The sequence below is a fragment of the Arvicola amphibius genome, chromosome 11 (assembly GCF_903992535.2).
Source record: "Arvicola amphibius chromosome 11, mArvAmp1.2, whole genome shotgun sequence".
NCBI lineage: Eukaryota > Metazoa > Chordata > Mammalia > Rodentia > Cricetidae > Arvicola > Arvicola amphibius.
The window spans coordinates 98,470,027-98,491,983 of record NC_052057.2 but is presented as its reverse complement, the minus strand read 5'-3'; the positions used below and the strand labels follow the sequence as shown (position 1 = coordinate 98,491,983).

Here is a 21,957-nt window from a genome sequence, read left to right as displayed (position 1 = left end):
ACTCCTAAAGACAACACTTCTCAAAACTGAAGCCAATACTTTCTAGCTGTATGAAAATGTATTAATACTTAGGTTTCTAAATGTTAGAAAACAGAAAAAAACATTAGTAAGCTTTAATTTCCATACATCCAAACTAAAACCAACCTACTGTTTCATTTTAGCATATTCGGAATGTATGTACCTGTGTGGGCATGAATAGGAACGTGGAAGTCAGAGGTCCAGAGGTCAGTGCTGAGTGTCTTCAGTTACTTCTAATATAAGGCCTCTCATTAAATCTGGAGTTTAGGGACTGGAGAGATGGCTCAGCAGTTTAAGAGCACTGGCTGCTCTTGCAGAGGACTCAGCTTCAAATCCCAGCACCCACATGGCAGCTCACAGCTGTCTGGAACCCCATTTCTAGGTGACTCAAAGCCCTTTCCTGGCCTTTGAGGGCACCAGACTGATAAACATGCAGGAAAAATACCCATCCACAAAAAGACTATTCCAAACAAACAAAACACCTGGGGCTCAGGATTGGCTTGACTGGATGGACAGCGGTCCCTAGGTATAGTCCTGTTTCAGTGTCTCCAGAACTGAGATACAGGTGAGTGCCAACCGCTTCATGGGTGCTGGGCACCCAAACACTGGTCCTCATGCTTGCTAGGCTCTCTCTCCAGCCTTACACACTCCCAAAAGATTTTTATTATTCTTATAAAATCATCAAAATGGTTTCCGATGCCCTTTAAAAGGACCGTGGAGAGACTCACCAAGTTTTCCTTTCCTTCCAGTAGGATTTTATGATGCAGTGAAGGTTCTCCTCGATGACAAACCTCTCCACTGAATGACTCCCTGGCATCACAGGACCCTGGAAAGAGGACCAGTGTGCTCATGCACAGAGTCACAAAACAGATCTTTTTCACTTATTCAATAAACACCCAAGTCTGGGACTGAACTGTCATGTTAATGCCTACCACAGAACCAGGAGTGCATAGTGCTCCTGATTCATCAAATACCCACCAGGTCCATTTTACAAATAAATTAAAACAAAACAAAACAAAACAAAACAAAACAAAAAAAACCATCTACCTACCTACCTATACCTACCTACCTACCTACCTACCTACCTATCTAAAAACTCATTCCATCCACCCATCCATCCAGGTGGGTATGTGCTGCCATGGCACATTTGTAGAGATCAGAGAACATTTTGTGGGAACTGGTTCTCTTTTTTACCATGCAGGTTAGCCAATTATGATGGAACTCTGGTGCCAGATTTCATGGCCTGTGCTTTTATCCACTGAAATATCACCCAGTTTCTAAATTTAATAGACACTTCTTAGAGACACTATCAAAATACAAAAGAATGCAACATTTCCATTTTGAGGTAACTATTTTAGGGTATTTATACTCTCTGACAGAGGAAGGATAGGCACAGTGTGCAGCACCAGCAAGGAAAAATAATAAGCACAGGAGAAATACATTCTGAGGTCAAACTCTTGTTTCCTTTGCTATAATAATTCATCACAAAGACTAAATGTGATTTAGATTTGCAGTTGATAACCCTAAACTAGGTCATCATGTAATTGTGAAGCAAAGTTTTTTCTTATTATTTAATATAGCAAAACAGGCAATCAAGTCCTCCCACCATTCTGGGAAGGCTGGACTACTGGACAGGAACCAAAGCCAGGTGTCAAGTTAAACCAAGCCTTTCCCACTATACTCTGGTCATGCTCTGTTTTCAGGCTGACCCAGGGAGGAAAAGGCTGAAACTCAGACTGAAGAGCAGTTGCGCTACTTAGAAAGGGAACATTTGGAATCTCTGCTTTATTTCTGTCTGCATTCTTTAAGCAAATAAACAACAACAAAACCAAAGTCATGGGCAGTACCATTTCATCCAAAGACAGATGATTCTCTTTATACTTTATATGTGCTAGATGCACAGACATCAAAGTTCACTCTGGGAATGCATGTGTTCTCTAAGTAATTTGGTTCATACATGTAGCTAGTTATCTGATACAGGCAACAGAGAAGTTAGAGCCAGGCCGAGTACCTTATAATACATAGGCCGGTGCTCATTCACAAATACATACCCCGAGAAGGCCATGGTGTTGAGGGTTAATAATTATACAATGAGTAACTTAAACTGGGTTGTTTAAAAACATGGAAAAAATAGAAAAGGAAGCATTTTTCTTGAAAAGAATAATAGCTGGGGGTGTAGCTTGGTCAGTAGAGTGCTTATTTAGCATGCATGGGTTCATTCCTTAGCAACATATACAATTGGGCATAGACAGTAGTAAATGTCAGTAATCACAACAGAGGCAGAGGCAAGAGGCCCCTAAGTTAAAAGTCCTCAACTGCACATCAAGTACCAAGCCAGCCTGGGCTAGATGGGACCCTTTCTCAGAAAATAAAAGAAAAAAACAGAAATGTTTAGCATAGTGGTTCACGAGTACTATCTCAGAGTTCAAGAGGCCAAGGCAGGAGGGCTGTCACAATGAGGACAGACTGGGCTACAGAGATAGATACACACTAAACAAACAATAAAAACTAGCTAGCTACACATGGTGCCTGGGAGGTGGCTCAGTGGATACTTGGGTACTGTACTTACTATACAAGTACAAGGAACTGAATTAAATACCCCCAGAATCCACATTAAAAGCTAGGTCAGGTGGCATATGCCTCTGTCCCCAGTGCTGTGGGTGGGCTGGCTCAAGACAGGTAGATCCCATCCAGTCTGCTGGTCAACGAGAGACTTGTCTCATGGGGAAAAAAGGTGGTGAGCAATGAAAGATGGCTGAGGTCAACCTCTAGTCACGACACACACAACACAGCCTACCCAACAGCTAAAATTCGTATGAGACACTGTTCACTTTCTACATGGGATCCACACTATTATTGTTCCTCTGGGAACTGAGGCACTGGAAGTAAACAACTCACTAATGCTCCCAGGCAGTATTTGCATTAAAATACTAACCAATTAGGCTCTTGACTGGTAAACTATACTGTCTCATTTTTATGAGCAAAATGAATTTTTTTGCATAATGAGGTAATATAGTTTGCTGAATCAAAGCATATAATTGATTTTCTTTAATCTTATGTTAAAAAGAAACTGAAAATTAAAAGGTTATTTCAGAGCTGTGCTGGACAATGTGAAGGCTGAGGTAAGGGAATCTGTGAACTTGAAGACAATCTGGGCCAACAGAGAGAGACCCTGTTTCACAAGGTCCCTGAAGGAACACTCCTCTGTTGCTGGTGGGAGTGCAAACTTGTACAACTGTTTTGGAAATCAGTATGGCGATTTCTCAGAAAATTAGGAAACAATCTACCTCAAGACCCAGCAATACCACTTTGGGCCATATACCCAAAGGATGTTCATAAGGACATGTGCTCAACTATGTTCATAGCAGCATTATTTGTAATAGCCAGAAACAGGAAACAATTCAGATGCCCCTCAACCAAAGAATGGATAAAGAAAATTGGTACATTTACACACTGGAGTACTACTCAATGGTAAAAAATAATGACATTTTGAAATTTGCATGCAAATGGATGGATCTAGGAAAAAAACATATTAAGTGAGGCAACCAGACCCAGAAAGACAAATATAATATGTACTCGCTCATAAGTGGCTTTTAGACATAAAGCAAAGAAAAACCAGCCTACAGTACATAACCCGAGAACCTAGACAACAAAGAGGACACTAGGAGAGACATATATGGATCTACAGAGGAAGGAGAAAAAACTAAGATCTCCTGACTAAACTGGGAGCATGGGGGTCATGGGAGAGGGTATCAGGAGAGGGGGAAGGAAGGAAGGAGTGGACAAAAATGTTTTGTTTAATAAAAACAATAAAAAACAAAACAAAACAAGTCCCTGAAAAAAGAAAAGACAAAATATCTAGAATACGAGTCAAAGGACACTAAATCACAAGGACAGCTGCAAGCCAGGTCCTTCCTGGAATGCTTAGGCACTCACGTACCTCTGGGTCATCTGTGTAGTCAAACATTCTGAAGATGACCCTGGGCATCGGGTACACCGAGTCCTCCGTGTGAGGTGGTGGGGTGAAAGGAGGCAGATTGTGCTGTAGCGCTTCACAGAGGATGCTGTCAAAGGCAAGGTAGGGTCTTAGGATGTGCCTTTCCTGCCACCGGTCCTTTTTCAATTTCTGAATCTGGGCCCACAGGCAATCTAAATACTAAAAGGAGATTTTAACATTTAATATAAACATTTTGGCTAGACAGTTCAGAAAATATCTACTCTCTAAAATGCAGGACAAAGTAGACTAATTTAGTATTTCATACAGTAGAAAAGAATGGCATTAAGTTTTTGCTTTTCCTTAAAATTTTAAAATTAGAGTAGTGTGCACACACTTGCCACATTGTGCACAATGAGGTCAGAGGACAACCTGAAAGGTCTTCCTCTCTGTCACTACGGCCCGAGCTCTAGCTCAGGCTGCTCTACCCATGGAGCGGCCTTGGTCTCCATTTTCACTCCAGCAGCCTGTTTCAGAAGCACATTTGGGGCTGTTTACGCTGCTATTTAAAATTGAGTATTTAGATCTAACGTGTTAAGTCTACGAAAACTGATATTCTAAAAAGCAAGGGACTATTTCAATTACATTCTAACATACATTAAATACCCCTCTATGCTGAAGACTCCGAGGAAATGAATTCCTCACTGGAAATATTTAGAAACCTAGCTAAGATATACAAATGCAATAATAGTTTGAGCGTTTTTAAAAATCGTGGCTTAATGTATTTGTGTGGCACATGGGTCATGACGCACGCTCAGAGGTCAGAGGACAACTTGTAGGAATCGGTTTCCTCCTTCTACCTGTGGATCCTGGCACTGAATTCAGGTTGTCAGGGTTGGTGACTCATTTGGGCAGGCTAAAGAGATAAGCATCCACACAAGAGCTGTGTGTCTATCACGAGATGGAAATCAATTCACCTCTTCTTGTGGATGTGGTTTATCGGCAGTCCATACTTGTAACATGGGTACATGAGTCTTCTGGCGTCTTCTAAAGGTAAAAAGGAAAATCTACACTTAGGCTTTAGAAACATAAAAGACACTCAATGGTTTTCATGATACATTTTTATCCATCAGATAGCAACATGTTGATAGATAATGGTCTATATGTCATCAAGATAATAGGCACATCTGTATCTCAAACACTGGTGACAGAGGGGTTAATTGGTACAATCTGGTAGAATATGTTTCTTGAAGACAATGTGACTATTTCTGTCAAAATTTTAGTTGCTCTGACCCTTCACCCAACAATGTCATTCCTATGAATTCATACCCCCATAAATATACCTGAATATATTATATGTAGACATACACACATTATACATACATACACACAGAATAATATGTTATATATATATATAATAATATTCCCTGATACTTATTTATAGTAACAGGAGACTCCAGAGAGGACTCAAAGAAAACTAATAAAGAGAAACATTTAAAAAAACAAACCAGATTACCATGCTAATGTTAATAAACCCAATTAGATGTAACTACATAATTTCACACAATAAATTCAAGTTAAAGAAAGAAAAACATCATGTGAAGATTATCATTTGAATAAAATTAAATATATACTCTCTCTCTCACACACACACACACATGCATGCACATAGACATGGAAAAGTCTTTAGTTGCCATGTTTATTTGTACTGAATAAAGCAGTTAATAATGGTATCCACACAAGTATGACAAGATCAACCTGTGAAAGCAAAGGAACACACAGCACTGTCATCATCAGGCTGTGACGCAATTAGGCATGTTTACTAACAAGGCTCATAACTTCATTGTATCAAACAAGATAAAACAAGTTCTTATGCTGACATGGGAGAAGAGTTTGGTTTAGGATTAATGTGTATGAAATAAACCTTCGTACCAGGGCAGTACTTCTCCTCATAACACATTAGTGATCACATGTCTGAACCTCTTCCAGTCATTCCATAGCCTGGGCAGAAGTGTGATTCTAAGTGCTCCAGGTGACCTTTAAGCATGTGAACACTAGGACACTAATGGAGCTATTACACCATGGTGTTCTATGTCTTTCACAACCACATGTGAAACAATACTGACACGATACCAACTTCTTACACTAGCAAGTACTGAGAGTTATGTGAGTTATGGCAGCGGGAGAATGACATTTAATACAAAAAAATTTCAGGAACTGAACTGGTGTCACTGTTAACAGAGAACTTAAGACATTTGTTATACCATCACGGTATCTTTATACAAACAACAAAGAACATGTGAACTATGTGCCCTTACTTAAGGTAACTTTCAGTGTTGGAGAAGATGCGGTCCATTTCTGCATCTTTCTTTTCGTACAACTCTTTTCCAACCCAGGGCAAAGATGACAGAAACGCATACACATACCAATCCCGTCGCACCTGAAGAAAGTTTAAAAAGGTAAGTTAAAAAAGAATGCTGGTTAATTTTATTTATTCATTCATTATTCTTTCTTTCCAGTGTTAGGGATCAAACTCAACAGCTAACAGATACTAGGCAATCATCCTGCAACTGAGCTAATCAACTCCCCAGCTCCATCTTTTTTTTATTCGAAAATGCGATCCTGGGGAGGCTTTTTAATAGGGCTCAAATAAAATATGTCTCATCTAGAGGATTTCTAGTTATACAGTTATAATCTTATTAAAATCATTTGAATTAACACAGTGATGTCAAGAGAACCCACTAGTAAGCCAGTTGACTTGCCTTTCAGATATTAAGCATTATGGTGTGATAATCTGTTATTGAATTTTGTTTATTGCTGCTAAAGAGTTATCAGTGGGGTGGGGGCAAATCGGGTACAGTGCTTCATGGAAGAGATTCAACATAAAGGTGTCTTACTTGAGGCACATCTTCTTCCTGAGTCACACTCACAAAATTCTCAAACATAGCAACCATAGATGGGGCAGCAATCACATGACAATTCACAAGATCAGACAGAAAACGGACCTGTGAGGACAAAGGATAGCTGTATTACACCTAACAGTCCTTCAGATAGCCACAGAATAAACAGCCTTGTGATGTCTGTAAAACTAAAGCCCATGGCTACATTTAGCTTACTTTTTGTTTGCACAACCTGTGAGCCAAGAAGTCTCTAATCCTTAAAACAAAACTCACACAAAATGACATGAATTCAAATTTCAGTGCCCATAATAACCATACTTATAGAAGTTCACACTCATTCAGATACTTATTGACCACAGTAGCTTTTGTGGTACAGTGGCAAAGTTGGGTAGTGTGTCAAAGATCTTATGTTGGATAGGAATCTGTGATTTTGGGGTTTCCATGCTATGCTACATTAGGTACCCAGACAGCCAAATATTCTAGATACTCCATTTTACTGAAGTAGGCTGGTCTTTTTGTCTGGCTAGGGATAATATTCACTACTAAAATATAGAAATGGAAAATTTAAGTAAAAGATATTTACTGGGTGTCCTCTCTGGGCCAGGGTCAAATAAACACTATCAAAGATACTGTTTAAGGGAACTTAATAGCTTATTTGGGACAAACATAATCTCAACAAAAAAAGATGACTCCAGTACCAAAGGTAAATTAAAAAGTATCCTTGGAGCTGGGTGGTGGTGGCGCACACCTTTAATCCCAGCACTCTTTGGGAGGCGGAGGCAGGTGGATCTCTGTGAGTTCGAGGCCAGCCTGGTCTACAAGTGATAGTTCCAGGACAGGGTCCAAGGCTACACACACACACACACACACACACACACACACACACACACACACCAAAAAAAAAAATCCCAAAAAACCAAACATGCCCTTGGGACCAGTGACAAGGGGAAAAGGATAAGGTTATAAAGGGCAAGCAAAGCCCTCAGTGGGGAATGGGAAGGCATTCTTGGCAGAGGGTTGTGCAAGTAATTTTATATACCTGGAAGGTATACAGAGGACAAGAGAAGGCAACCATACTGGGGCAAACATGAAACTTAATTCCATTTCCTTCTATTCAAGACACATAAAAGTTCTGTGTTGCAGAAAGAACCTAAGAACCAGAGGTTGGGGAGGAGTCTCTGGACAGGACATGGCCACAGCACTCACAACCTCACAGTAGCTACACGAAACCTACACAAGACTAGACAGGTCAGCATTCCTTCATGGACAGGGATGGGGCTCATGAGGCCCCACCCCTTCCTGAGGAGCTGTGGCAGCTGACAGTTTCTGGGAAAGGAGGTGTGTTCCTCAGCTGTGCAGCCATTAGTAAGGGGCCCATACTCCAGTAAATAAGCACCTACACTTGTATGTAAGCAACTCTAAATTAAACATGTGAGCCGGGCGGTGGTGGCGCACGCCTTTAATCCCAGCACTCGGGAGGCAGAGGCAGGCGGATCTCTGTGAGTTCGAGGCCAGCCTGGTCTACAAGAGCTAGTTCCAGGACAGGCTCTAAAAAAGCTGCAGAGAAACCCTGTCTCGAAAAACCAAAAAAAAAAAAAAAAAAAAAAAAAAAAAAAACATGTGAGTCACACATGCATAAAAAGACATCAAAGTATAAAGGGAACTAGAAAAGGTACAGCAAGAGGAGGTGGAGAAAAGAGATAATGGGGGACCAATGTGACCAGAATATGTTAAATACATATATGAAACTGTATTACAAAAAAATAAAGGTTCTAATGTTCACTCCCCACAGCCCAATGAATCATTTCATGTATCAGAATTTTAAGACCACCTAATATAAAAAACAGGAAGGAAGTGCAGGAGCAGAGCCTACTTACACAAAGGCCACTTCGGTGCTATTGCTATGGGCAGATTCAAAGGCAGAGACCTGAGATGGACAAATGTCAAGTAAGGAAGCAGCTAAGAACACAAAAAGTTACAAGCTGTGCTAGACAGAGGAATGGGACAAAGAAGGGAATCTAGGAGAGGAATGAGAGGGGATGGAGACATGAAAGGAGGCAAAGAAAAGCCAACAATTAATGGAAGATTTCTGGATGGCTTAACCAGCAGCACATGAATTTTGGGACTTGCAAAGACAAAATCTCTGGGCTCTATTTGGGATACCGGTTTAGAACTCAGGAAAAAGGTTGAGGTGGGAGACGGTTATAAATTTGGGGTCCCCATCAAAATAAAGTTGGCTTATACAGCTATTAGAGTGAATGACAGTGATTCAGAAGAGAAGCTTAAATAAAAGGCAGAATCATTGTTAAAAAAAAAAAAAAAAACATTTAAGGAATAAAAGATGACAACCCAGCAAAAGAGAGACAAGAATCAAAGACAGGAGCAGTGTTGATGTTGTTGTTGTTATTCTTATTATTAGCAGATTTACAAAGAGTTGTGCTGTAGAAACTAAGAAATAAGGAAATAAGGAATCATATGCTGCAAGGAAAAGGACCAGGAGTCAAAGTAAACACAAGCGACCACACCGAGCAGTAAGCGACAATGGCTCCCAAAGAACGGCTGTGAGATGAGCAGGGACCAGAATTCTAAGAGCATAGTTAATTGGCTGTAGCTTGTTTCCTCCACTTTACACTAACTTATAGCGCACACACACACACTCACACTTACTTACCAAATAGACAGCTTCATTATAGTTATTTGCTTTTAGTGATTCTTTCAGCTGGCGAATCATGGCTTCTACAAATTCTCCACCAAAGTTGTAATTTCTTGCATTCAGCAGTCCAACTAACGTTGTATAAATTGTCAACTTCTCAGGTAACAGACGTGCACTGATTTGAGAACCCATACAAGACAACCCAAAACAAAGGTTTTATGTTAAGCTGTTGAATTGTACATGACATTTTAAACATCAAATGGCTTTGGAAAAAAATTGCTTTTAACTGTGTTTTGAAAATGATTTCAGAAATGACATATGTGTCACTAAAAAAGTATGCAGATATAGACCCCAAGATTTTTCACTTTAGTTAATTTAAAAGAGTTAAGTTACTCGTGAAGTTATCACACCAAAATTAGCACAACTAATGTTAGACCAGTTTTTCTTCAAATGTATTGAGTGGAAATAACAATTCAACAGAAAATGGTTTCCATGGTAACGTGAAACAGATTCTTTAATGCAGAATCATTAAGGGGAACAGAGTACTGAGCGTTTCTAAACTTGGCTAACCAAATACCGTGGGACCAGAATTCCACTTGGAGAAACATTATTGGATTGCTTATAAAAGATAAAGAATTAAAATCAGCTTCAACCAAGTTCCTAAAAGAAATGCTTAACAGGGTATGCTAATATAGTTCAGACAATGCTGAGGACAGCTAGATGACTCAGTGGGTTGAGGCTCTTGCCAACCTGAGTTCAACCCCAGGGTCCACACAGCAGGAGAGAGCTGATTCTTCTGCATGTTGTCTGACCACCACGTATGAAGGCACATGTGCACCCACATGTGTGTGCACACAAAATAAAAAATTAAAGGGATAGTAAAGGTAAGCCTAAAAGAAGTCAACAACACTTCCTACGAAAGGAAACAGTACTAATGACAATTCTGTGGAGAATTCGTTCATACTGTTCAGTGCTGACTACAGGGCAGGACATAGAACCTCAAAAAATATGTGTATTGAAAATAAACCTAGTCCCTAAGGCTTTCTCCAAGTCAAAAAAAAAAAAAAAAAAAAAAAAAGGACACTGCCAATCAATACCAGCCCAGCCTTACACAAACAAGCATGGCTTCCAACAGTTTCAATAGTATAACAATTCCATAATACATACTATTAGAACAGCGGGCATCATATGGGTAACTATAATAAGATGATTGTTTTCATTGTTTCTTAGTCTAGAAAATCATTTTCCTAAATTGATTGGATTTCTTTGAAAACTGAAAACAAAATTTAACTACGGGTCTGGAGAACTCAGCAGTTGAGATCTTGTTCTTACAGAGGACTCAAGTTGGATTCGTAGCATCCACATGGTGGTTCAGAACTACCCATAACTCCAATTCCATGGTACCCAACACCCTCTTCTGACCTCCACAGTCACAGACACAGATGTGCAAAACATTCATACACAAGAAATAAATCTTTTTTAAAAGATTAACTATTAGAAGTTTCTGCTTTGTATGTATTATTTTTAAATTAAAAATGAACTGCAAACAGGTAACAATTATTTTTAAATGACTGAAATGGTAACTGTAGCATCAAGGACACTTATGTCCTCAAAAAGATTCAAAAGCATCTTCAGTCTTCAAGGAAGGCCACTCACTTGATTTACAAGTTTTCCAATATATTTGGGTCTACTACTGATACAAAAAGGAAATAAATAAATAAATAAATAAATAAAACCAACTCAATTCTACTTTAAACACGCAAATGTGCATTCCTTGGTGGGGGAAAGGTCTCTAACTGAAAAAGAAAGACATCTACTTTCTCATATATTTTCTGAGTTAAAAAATTAACTCAAATGATTTTTAAATTCTAAGAAAGAAAACATGAAAATTATTTTAGTTCTGTTTAATTACTTAAAAAATAAGTTCAGCAAAGGATCAAACAAAAATGAGCATTTCATGAGATGAGTTTCAGGAGAGAAGGGAGGCCTGTGACATGTAATGTAAGCACATTCTCTGCATATCCCCCAAAGCATGTAAGAGTAGATAATACATCATCACCTGGATCCACAAATCTTTTACATACATACACTGTACAAAGAAGCCTTAAGATCTTGCTCTTGTAGTTAGGAAGATCAGCTTCCAGAACACCAGCCAAGCCTTCTAGATTGCTCTCCAAAGAGCAGGCACTCTGCAGAGGACACATGTTAATTATCTGTTAGCATTCAAAGCAATCAGTGAACTAAAGTTAAAATTCCTAGATAACCATAAAAAACACTAAGGTTTTCCTAAGAAAGGAAGGACAATTTCGTAAAAAAGTCTCTTAGCATCAATCAATTCTAGTAGTTATTGTTCATTAGAAACACATTCTACGTAAAAAGAGCCAACAATATCTTCAGAATAGTCTAACATCTGTCACTAACAACCCACTACTGTCTTGGTCATCCAAGTCTACTCTAGGTCATCACATTGAGGACTATTCCTAGGTCTATTTTAAGGTTTGTCTAATAAAAATAACTTACTGAAAACCCTTAACGATCTGAATCCTAGGAGTTCCAAAACACATTCACATTGGGATACAGATGTGCAGTAATTGCAGTAATAAATCAAGCTTTGTCCATAACTTATATTACAGTACAACTTCAGAAATTAATCAAAGCTGTCAATCACAACCCTAACCCCTGGGCTTGGTGCATACCTTACCTTTTCCCCTACTTTGCATATTAAAGACTCCAAATGATCTTCAGTTTCATTTGCATCAGAGGTCTTCCTCCTTTTGTGAGGCTGCCCACCTAGTTCAGCAACATTAAAAAAAGTTTAAAAAAAAATTTAAAAAGCTACATTATATGATGTTAAATGATGAATCACTATCAATATTTTGTCACCTTAGCCCTTTAATCATTTTTCTATCAGGCTGTATTTTTAAGAGTAGCTCTAACCAATAGCGTTCTAACTAGGCTAGGTACCTGGACAATTTCTATCCCGAATTCTTTTGTGTGTTTGTGTGTACGTGAGAGGATGTACACTCACTAAAGCCAGGAGAGGGTGCTGGGTGTCCTCCACCACACTAGTCATTCAAGGCAAGGTCTTTCCTGAACCTGGGGGCTCACTTTTCTTAGCTAGGCTGATAGCCAGCAAGTCCTAGTGATCCTCCTGTCTCCACTCTCCCTTGAAGCTGAGGTTAAAGGCATATACTGCATGCCTAGCTTCTGAGAGTGCTGATACCCAAATTCCAGTTCTTATAATTGTGTAGTAAATGCTTTCAATGGTTGAGCCACCCCTCCAGAACCCCCTATCTCTCTATGTATAAGCTTTTTAAAATTTTTATTATTTTTATGTACAGATGTTTGGGTTACATGTATAACTATGTACCACTTACATGTCTGGAGCCTGTGGAGGCCAGAAGAGGACATCATATGCCCTGTAACTGGAGTTACAGACTTCTGTGAGATACAATGTGCATGCTAGGAACTGAACCCAGGTGCCGAGCCACCTTTCCAAGGCCTCATACCGTCTCTATTACTGAGGTCACCATAAACAATACTGTCAGGAGGCATTTTTTTTCAGTTACATTTTGTGTAAACAGTGTCCAGGCAGCTGTGTCCATTTCTGTGGCTGCACTGGGATGGCGCCAGCATCTAAACTGCTGCTCCTGGTCTTTTAACTCGCTTACTGACTCTTATTCTTATTCTTGGTTCAGTGTCAATAGTACTTGTTAATTTGATGTCCTAACTAAATTGCTGCATAACCTGATGAAGTAAGGATGCAAAACCTAGTTGAATCTTTAGAGATTTATTTAAACTATGACCCTAAACATTAACAGTGCTGATGCTGAGGAACGGCTTCAGAATGCATAACGCACCAGCTGTGCCCTTCAATATTACTCAGAACCAGATTTTAGATGAGGTTCAGAGAATACAAAGCCAAAAACTAGATGAATGAGAACAGCTAAACCTTACTATTCTTTCCTTCCTTTTGGCCCATCTATTATACCAATCCATTATCACATCCCAAATCCCTCCTAATTATACAGTTAACTTGTTCCAGTTTACAACCATTTCTGTCTTCAAAACAACCCTTCCGGGTCTTCTTGTAAGCCCGACACATAGAAAACACTGCTTCAGGGAGACAAGACAGGCTTTCTAAAGAAAATGAGAAAATACAGGGACACAGTCACATCTCTGTGTTGCTATGTCTCTTCAGCCAAGGTTTACTTGGTGGAATGGAGATGGCTGACCGTACTACAATGGCAAGAGTCACTCTTCTTACCTGGCACTTTAGAGGATATGAAGTGTACACTTGAGTGCTACAGATTACAATCTGAACCCACGGACAGTAACAAGACACCGAACTCAGCAGAGTCTGGGTGAGAACGTTGAAGCAGAATACAGCACCTTCATTAAGAATACTTTTTGGGGGAAGCTGGGGAGATGGCTGGGTAGGTAAGAACACTTGCTGTACAAGCATCAAGAGCCAAGGTTGATTCCTAGTACCCACATCAAAAAGCTAACACATGCCTGGTATCGCGGTATTTAAACCCATCACTAGTGCAGCAGAGGCAGGTGGATCACTGTAAGTGTGAGACCAGCCTGGTCTACATAAAGAGTTCCAGGATAGCCAGGGCTAATTAGTGAGTCCCTGTGCTGGCTAATTTTATGTTAACTGACACAAGCTAGAGTCATCTGAGAGAAGGGTACCCCAACTTATAAAAAGCTTCCATAAGACTAGGCTGTAGACATGCCTATAGGGCATTTTCTTAATTAGTGACTGATGAAGGAGGGCCCAGTCCATGTGGGTGAGGTCATCACTGGGCTGGTGATCCTGGGTTCTAAGAAAATAAGCTGAGCAAGTCATAGGGAGCAAGCCAGTAAGAGGTACTCTTTTATGTCCTCTGCATCGGTTCCTGCCTCCAAGTTTCTGAACTATTTGAGTTCCTGCCCTGACTTCCCTTAGTAATGAACTGTCCCCGGAAGTGTAAATGGAAACTTTTTTCTCCTATTGTAGACAATATTTGTTTAACTATGTAAAGATGTATTGCATTTATTTAATTATGTAAAGGTATGTTGCTTTTGTTTATGCTGCATTTGTTTAACTATATAAAGATGTGCTGCTGTTTCACCTTGCCTGCCTAAGCCACCTGACTGGCCTAATAAAAAGCTGAACAGCCAATAGCTAGGCAGAGGAGGGCTAGGCGGAGCTGTTGGGCAGAAAGAAAAGGCCAGCCAACCTGCCACCAGCCAGCCAGGAGCTAGCAAATCAGACACGGAAGAAGCAGGAAAGTAGGATGGACAGGAAAGTAGATGAGTTAAACAAGCCTCAGGGCAGCACATACATTGATAGAAATGGGTTAAGTTAAAAAAAATAGCTAGAAACAAGACTAAATTAAGGTCAAGCATTCATAATAAGTCTCCATATCCTGATTTGGGAACTGGTGGTCCCAGAAAGCAGATAATATCCTCCCCAAGTTGCATTGGTCATGGTGTTCATCACAGCAATAGTGACCCTAACTAGGACAGAAACTGGTACCAGGACAGTGTCATTTTTGCAAAGACTGTGGAAAGATTTTGAAACTTTGGGCCAGAAAAGTCACTGAGCGTTGAGAGCTCAGATGGCTGTTCTGTAGGCACATGGAAGATAGAATGTGTAGAGCAATGCGGACAATGGGGGCCTAACTTGTGAAGCTTCAGAGGGAAGCAAAGACTATTCTACCTGGCCATTTGTGTGAAGAATCTGTGGTGTCTGGTCAGAAGGAACTGAAGAGTTGGCTGTAACTAACAAGAGACAGAAACACTAAAGCAAAAACCTTTGCTGTGTTGGGACAATGGATGCTGGTCAGCTGGGGCTGAAGAATCAGCTGTGTCCTGCTTCAAGCTGGCAACGAAACTTGGTAGTGTTAAGAGTCACCCAGATGGTACTGGTTTTGAAGGCATAAAGAAGAGAATGATCTCTATGAAGAGAGCAGCTGAGGCTTGGAAATGAGAGGCAAACATGGACCACTGATGAAGATGCAGCCTCCATAGCAGTTGAAGGCCCAGGACTAAAGGGGTCATGCTGAGAAGCTGAGGCTTGGTTGCAGCAGAAGATCCCAGCATTCTGGAGAGGCCAGTAACATGGTGTGACCAAGGACAGCTGCAGCCGTGGAGTGGAGCCTGCCAGAGCTTAAGAGATGAGCAGCATGTGCTGCAGAGGGTGGAGCAGGAGAGAGAAGAGACCCAACATCCTTGGAGGAACCCAAAAGACCATGAGTGGATGTCGGACACTGGACACTAAGTCATTTACACTGTTGGGAGTCTGGACATGCTTTATTCAGATTGTGACTATGTCCCAGTTCTTCCCTCTTGGAATAAGAAAGTAACTTATTTTTGAGGCTTTAAAAGTTTTAAAATCTATTGGGCAGTGGTGGCACACGCCTCTAACATTAGCACTGGAGAGACAAAGGCAGAAGGAGCTCTGGGAGTTCAAGGCCAGCCCTGGTCCACAAGAGCTAGTTCTAGAACAGGCACCAAAGCTACACAGAGAAACTCTGTCTCAAAAAACCAAAAAAAAAAAAAAAAAAAAAAAAAAAGAAGAAAAAAAGAAAAAGAAAAAAGGAAAAAAAAGTTTTAAAACCCAAAGTGTTTGCATTGGTAAAGACTGTTGGATCCTTCCATTTGTAATATGTTTTATATTTGTGGTATTTATAGATCCTGGGGATGAACCAAATGAGGAAAGGTTATGTCTTAAGTGAAGTATGTCAAACTGATAAGGGGTCAATTGTGCCAGCTAATTTTTTGTCAACTTGACACAGCCTGGTCATTTGAGAGAAGGGAGCCCCAATCGAGAAAACGTCTCCACAAGACTGGGCTGTAGACAAGCCTGTAGAGCATTTTCTTAATTAGTGACTGATGGAGGAGAGCCCCACCCATTGCAGGTGGAACCATCCTTGAACTGGTTGGTAGTCCTGGTTTTTACAAGAAAGCAGGTTGAGCCAGATATGGATATGGTGGAGCACACCTTTAATACTAACACTAGCAGAAGAGAGGGAGGTGGATCTCTTGAGTTTGAAATCAGCTTGTCTACTTAGTGAGTTCCAAGAGAGCTAGGGCTATGTAGAGACACCGCCTCAAGAAAAAAAGAGTGAAGACAGACAAAGAAGAAAGCAGGCTGAGCAAACCGTGGGGAGCAAGCCAGTAGGCAGCACTCTTCCCATGGCCTCCGCATCAGCTCCTACCCCCAGATTCCTGCCCTAATTTCTCTCAATGATGGAAGCATAAGCTGAAATAAACCTTTTCTTCCCCAAGTTGTTTCAGTCACGGCATTTCATCAACCTAACTAGATACCCTATCTTTAAAAAGAAGCCAGTACAGCCATGCAGTACTCCCCCCCCACACACACCCTAAACTCAGTACTACGGGGAGTAGAGACATGAGGACTGTTGGGGCTCACTAGCCAACCACAGTCCTCACAGTGTGAGTTGCAGCTTCAGCCTAGTAAGGCAGAGGGTGATAGCAGAGGGCACCCAATGGCCTCTACATGGCACAAACACCACGTGCACATATACAACATCCGTACTCTTTGGGAATGGGGGTAGCTCAGTGGGTAAGGTGCCTGCTGAACAACCATGAGAATTACACCTGTTTGTAACCTGAAGGTGGCAGAGAGCATGGAAATGGGCAGATCCCTGGAGCTCCTTGATCAACAACTACCCTGGTCAAATCCATGAGGGAAAAAAAAATCACTTGGAGTAAGAAAAAGGCTGGTAGATACCTCAGACCAGCGGTTCTTAACCTGTGGGTCACAACGCCTTTGGAGGTTGAACAAACCCTTCATAGGGGTCAAATCTCAGATATCAGGTATTTACATTACAATTCATAACAGTAGCAAAATTACACTCATGAAGTAGCAACAAAATAGTTTTACGGCTGGGGTCACCACATGAGGAGTTGTATTAAGGCCACAGCATTAGAAAAGTTGGGAACCACTGTCTTAGACACTCTAAAGAGAAAACTTAAGACACTCTTTGGAGAATGAGCTGAACATTTTCATATGCTGAACAACGAAAGAGAAACAAGTCTATGGTGGCACTATAGTCCAAAACAGGCTTCAAAACACGGCTAGGTAAGTTTTACAATACATGTTGAAGTTACATATTGCTATACACACTATGCTAGTACAGAGAAGAGACCTTTGCTAACGACCATCCAAGGGCTCTTAAAACAACAAATAACACCCTGACATGATGGCACACACCTTTAATCCTGGCACTCTGGTGGCAGAGGCAGGCGGATCTGAGTTTGAAGCCAACCTGGTACACACAGTCAGTTTCAGGACAGACGGCCACACAGGGAAACCAAATGATGGTGGTAGAAGTGATAACAGAACAAACACACAAGACACCAAATAATGTTCCCACTGCAACGTGACTAATGTTTCACGGATACATTGTACTTTTCCTATACCCTTATTAGGATCAGATGTGTTTGGATCAACAAAGTAGACAAAAAACCAACACCATAAATAAAAGAAAAAAGTAACAAAACCCAGCCAAGAAAAGTAATATACTTTGACTACAGATATAAAACAAAAATTTAATTGATTAAAAACATCACAGCTGAGAGGGGAGTGGGAGGAGGAAGTGGAAATTTTGATTTCTATTATTTATAAAGTAATAAAAATTATCAGAGGGAAAAAAGAAATGTACTTCAAGATGGCCTTAATCACTGCCCACTGCCCTCCCACTCCATGCAGCACCCCAAATTTGAGTTGTAGGGCTCCAAAGACAAAACCCGGAAGTAACTAAGAATTACTGTGTTGTTTTTACTCTGAGTGGTCCACACTACAGGATCTGAGCAGATATGCAGGATCAGTAAATGCTTCTTTTTGTCATGGTATTGTTCAATACAGGTAATGTTTCTATTGCTTAAAAAAAAAAAAAAAAACACCATTGAAACAAAGTATACTATCCCTCGGCATAACAAGCCTTTCACTTCTCTTCAACTTCTCTTTCTACAGTTAAATTTAAAAACATCAATCACAGTCTAAAAGATAAAGACCTAAGTGGAAGAAGTAGATTAAAGAGGTTCTGGACTTTTGACTAAGATTTTGAACCATCTAAACTCCTTTTTAATGATAAAACAGTAGGCACTGATAAAATTTATTTTCAACAGTAATTGAAGAGGTTCAGAAACATTTTAAAGGAATCTATGACTGCCAGACACGGAGGTCCACATCTTGGGGGAACATAGGGGCAGCTAACCTAGGCTAACAAGGACATAGTAGTTCCAGCCTGGACTACATACTTCCAGGAAGCAGGACTACAAGGCAGCTACAAAGAGCCCCTGTCTTAAGCGTCTAAGACTACGATAGATTTGGTACCTTCCATTTAGGATAACCCTTGCTAAACTACAGGAACTTTATCTCATTCTACCTCTGTGACTCTCCAATAGTATACTGTCCTAGCAGAAATGTTTAAAATGGCCCAGTAAGGTAAGAAAGAGCCTCATCTAAATTCTCTGCTCTTATCTCTCATAACTTCTACCAACAGCGACCTCCTTGCTCTTCTCTGCACATGACAGAAATCTCTAACCCGAGCATTACCCTCACGGTTTCCTTTCGACCTCTGCTCTCTCACACATCATACGGCTTGTTCCTTACATCACTCATGTCACAGCCCATCTGCAGGGAGGCCGTCCCTGACCAGTCTCTCTCAGTCCCTATACCCTTTACCTCACTTTGTTCTCCACCATCCTGTGATCATAGGATGAATTACGCTATACTTCACTGACACATGGGAGGGAGCCTGCACTGTTATACTGTCTGCTACTGTACTGTAAGTAATTAGGAAATTGTTCAGCAAGTCCATGAGGTTCCAACTCAGACACCGAAACTTGAGGATACTCATGTCCCTTCTATAAAGTGCTGCTGGTATTTGTTCATGATCTACGAATATTGTGATACTTTACATCATCTCTATACTACCTAATGTAAGTGTTATGTGAATAGTTGTGACAGTGTATCATTTAGGGAATGCGGGGGGGGGGGGGGGGGATGACTATACATTATACATTCAGTACTGAGGCCTTTTCCTTCAAATATTTTGTAACCAGATTGTTGAATTCAAGGAGAGAGAATGAAGATGCAGATGCCACTGCTCCACAGCCCACTATAGGGAAAGTCAGAGTAGAGCTGACAATAACCCAGAAATACTCAGCTCTATTTGATGCCTTTAAAATCTTAAGCCACCTTTATAACAGCCATCCGAATTTTTTAAAATTATAGATACTTCACTAAAGAGCACTACTTTACTTTTTTTTTATTTAGATCACTAAGCTGTGTATCAAACTCTAACAATGTTTCCAAATGTGTACTACTGGAGAAACTGTAAACAGCCTTTCCACTACTCAATGACTTGCTAGAGTGAATTTTGATTAAGGGATGCTTAATTTTACACACGTTGTCCTAATTATTATAAGGCTTCTGTAGTCAGACCACTCTGGGAAAATGATGTAGCTGCTAGCTGGGGTTAAAAAAAGCCAATTATAACCAAAAAGTTATGCAAGCCTCCTAAACCAAAACAAAAGAGGTTTTCTATATATTTATATTCTAATTCTTCAGCTGGTTCTCCAGTGACCTTTCCCCTCACTTCAGAGGTACCCTGGAAGTGAGAGAAAGAATGGAGAAAAGAAGTGTAAAGTGAGGAGAGAGAAGGGGAAAAGAGAGAGATGAAGGCCAAGTACAAATTCTCTCATCCAAAGCTAATTAGTACACTAATCAAATGCAAAGCAAAGAAAAACTTTATTTCCTGTGTTCTGTACATGCACTACACAAGAGACCACCATTTTAAAAAAGAAAGAGAGAAAGAAAGAAAGAAAGAAAGAAAGAAAGAAAGAAAGAAAGAAAGAAGCCCAAGCACAGAGAGTAGCTATGCCGATGTGGCCAAGTGCTGACTTGCACTGGTGCATCTGGGCACTGACAGCCTAGGCTATTCTCTCAGGTACCCCTTAGCAGAAATCTGGGGCTTCACTGTTAAAAATTCTACTTACAATGTGTAATTCTACTTGATGGTCTTAACATTCCAAGAGAGAAAGCTAATTCAATTGCATTGCTTCGGGTTTTTTTCTTATGATGTTGGCATTTATCTGTGTGTATTACCTCTGAGACATTAACAGTTGATATGATAAACACAAGGAACTATTGATGAGCACAGTATCTCATAAAAACCAAAAGGCTTAATATTACTCCACATTATAAACTCAGGTTTAAGGAAGTCATGTGACTCTGGCAAGATCACATAGCAAATAGCAGTTGTCGAGTTTTGAACCTAAACCCTTAGGTTCTAATCCTCGAACTAGCTCTTACAGACCAGGCTGGCCTTGAACTCACAGAGAACCGCCTGCCTCTGCCTCCCGAGTGCTGGGATTAAAGGTGTGCACCACCACCCGGCTCCAAAAGTCCAAGTTGGTGAAGGGAGACCCAGGAAAGGCCTTAACGATACACACTCTTCAAAGAGTATTTTAAAAAATATCAACAGCTCCAAGTTTCATTCTTGTGTGTGCCTGTGTCCTTGAAGGGCAGTAATGGTGCAGAATTGAGCTTGGTTTTTTTTTAGGGGGGCAACACAACGACCTCCTTGCTGGCGACTATCAAAGCCGACGTGAGAATTACTGGTCTACTCTGGGTAGTTTTCCTGCACTTTCTTAAACAGAGGAACATGATTAAGGCCAATCCAACGGAACAGCACTTGTCTGTTTCTTGGTGACTGTGGGGTGTTGGCAAGACACAAAAATTCTTTCCTTGACGTTCCCCTTCTCTCTCCTCACTTTACACTTCTCCATTCTTTCTCTCACTTCCAGGGTACCTCTGAAGTGAGGGGAAAGGTCACTGGAGAACCAGCTGAAGAATTAGAATATAAATATATAGAAAACCTCTTTTGTTTTGGTTTGGGAGGCTTGCATAACTTTTTGGTTATAATTGGCTTTTTTTAACCCCAGCTAGCAGCTACATCATTTTCCCAGAGTGGTCTGACTACAGAAGCCTTATAATAATTAGGACAACGTGTGTAGAACAGGGAAATCAAGGTGGCTGGTGGAGGAATAGGGCTCAGATTGCAATTCAGCCGACCTCTGTCATAGCTTTGTTCTTTTCCAGTCTTCCCAGGGTCCCTTCCAGGTGCACCCTGGAGGGTTAAAACGGGAACACTGGTCCACTACATCCCCGTCACTAACTGATCCTAAGGGACAACCCCAGACACACGTGCATTTCCAAGCTCAGCAGTGAATGGTCTTACGTGTCGGCGGACACCAGGTCAGGTCTGCCCACGGGGCTCACTAGGCCTTCCTTCCCCATGACCGAAGGAGCTGGGGCAGCGGGGAGGCCGTCGTTTTCCCGAAGCCACTAGCCACACCCAAGCCGCGTCAGCCACCTTCTTCCCGGGCTTCCAGAACCCTTCCCGGGGAGAAAGGGCTGCCTATCTGTT

General features: G+C 40.8%; 1 protein-coding gene across 1 annotated transcript in view; it reads right to left on the bottom strand.

Annotated features, from left to right (window-relative positions):
* Ncbp1 (nuclear cap binding protein subunit 1) overlaps window positions 1–21,957 on the bottom strand; it is a 39,806-nt gene that overhangs the window by 16,972 nt on the left and 877 nt on the right. The window contains exons 2-9 of the mRNA XM_038347169.2: window positions 12,207–12,295; window positions 11,594–11,694; window positions 9,524–9,680; window positions 6,850–6,957; window positions 6,271–6,392; window positions 4,930–4,999; window positions 3,959–4,174; window positions 747–844 (exon numbers count right to left, since the gene is read on the bottom strand). Coding sequence (XP_038203097.1) covers window positions 747–844; window positions 3,959–4,174; window positions 4,930–4,999; window positions 6,271–6,392; window positions 6,850–6,957; window positions 9,524–9,680; window positions 11,594–11,694; window positions 12,207–12,295 — 961 coding nt within the window. The remainder of the gene's footprint in view (window positions 1–746; window positions 845–3,958; window positions 4,175–4,929; window positions 5,000–6,270; window positions 6,393–6,849; window positions 6,958–9,523; window positions 9,681–11,593; window positions 11,695–12,206; window positions 12,296–21,957) is intronic.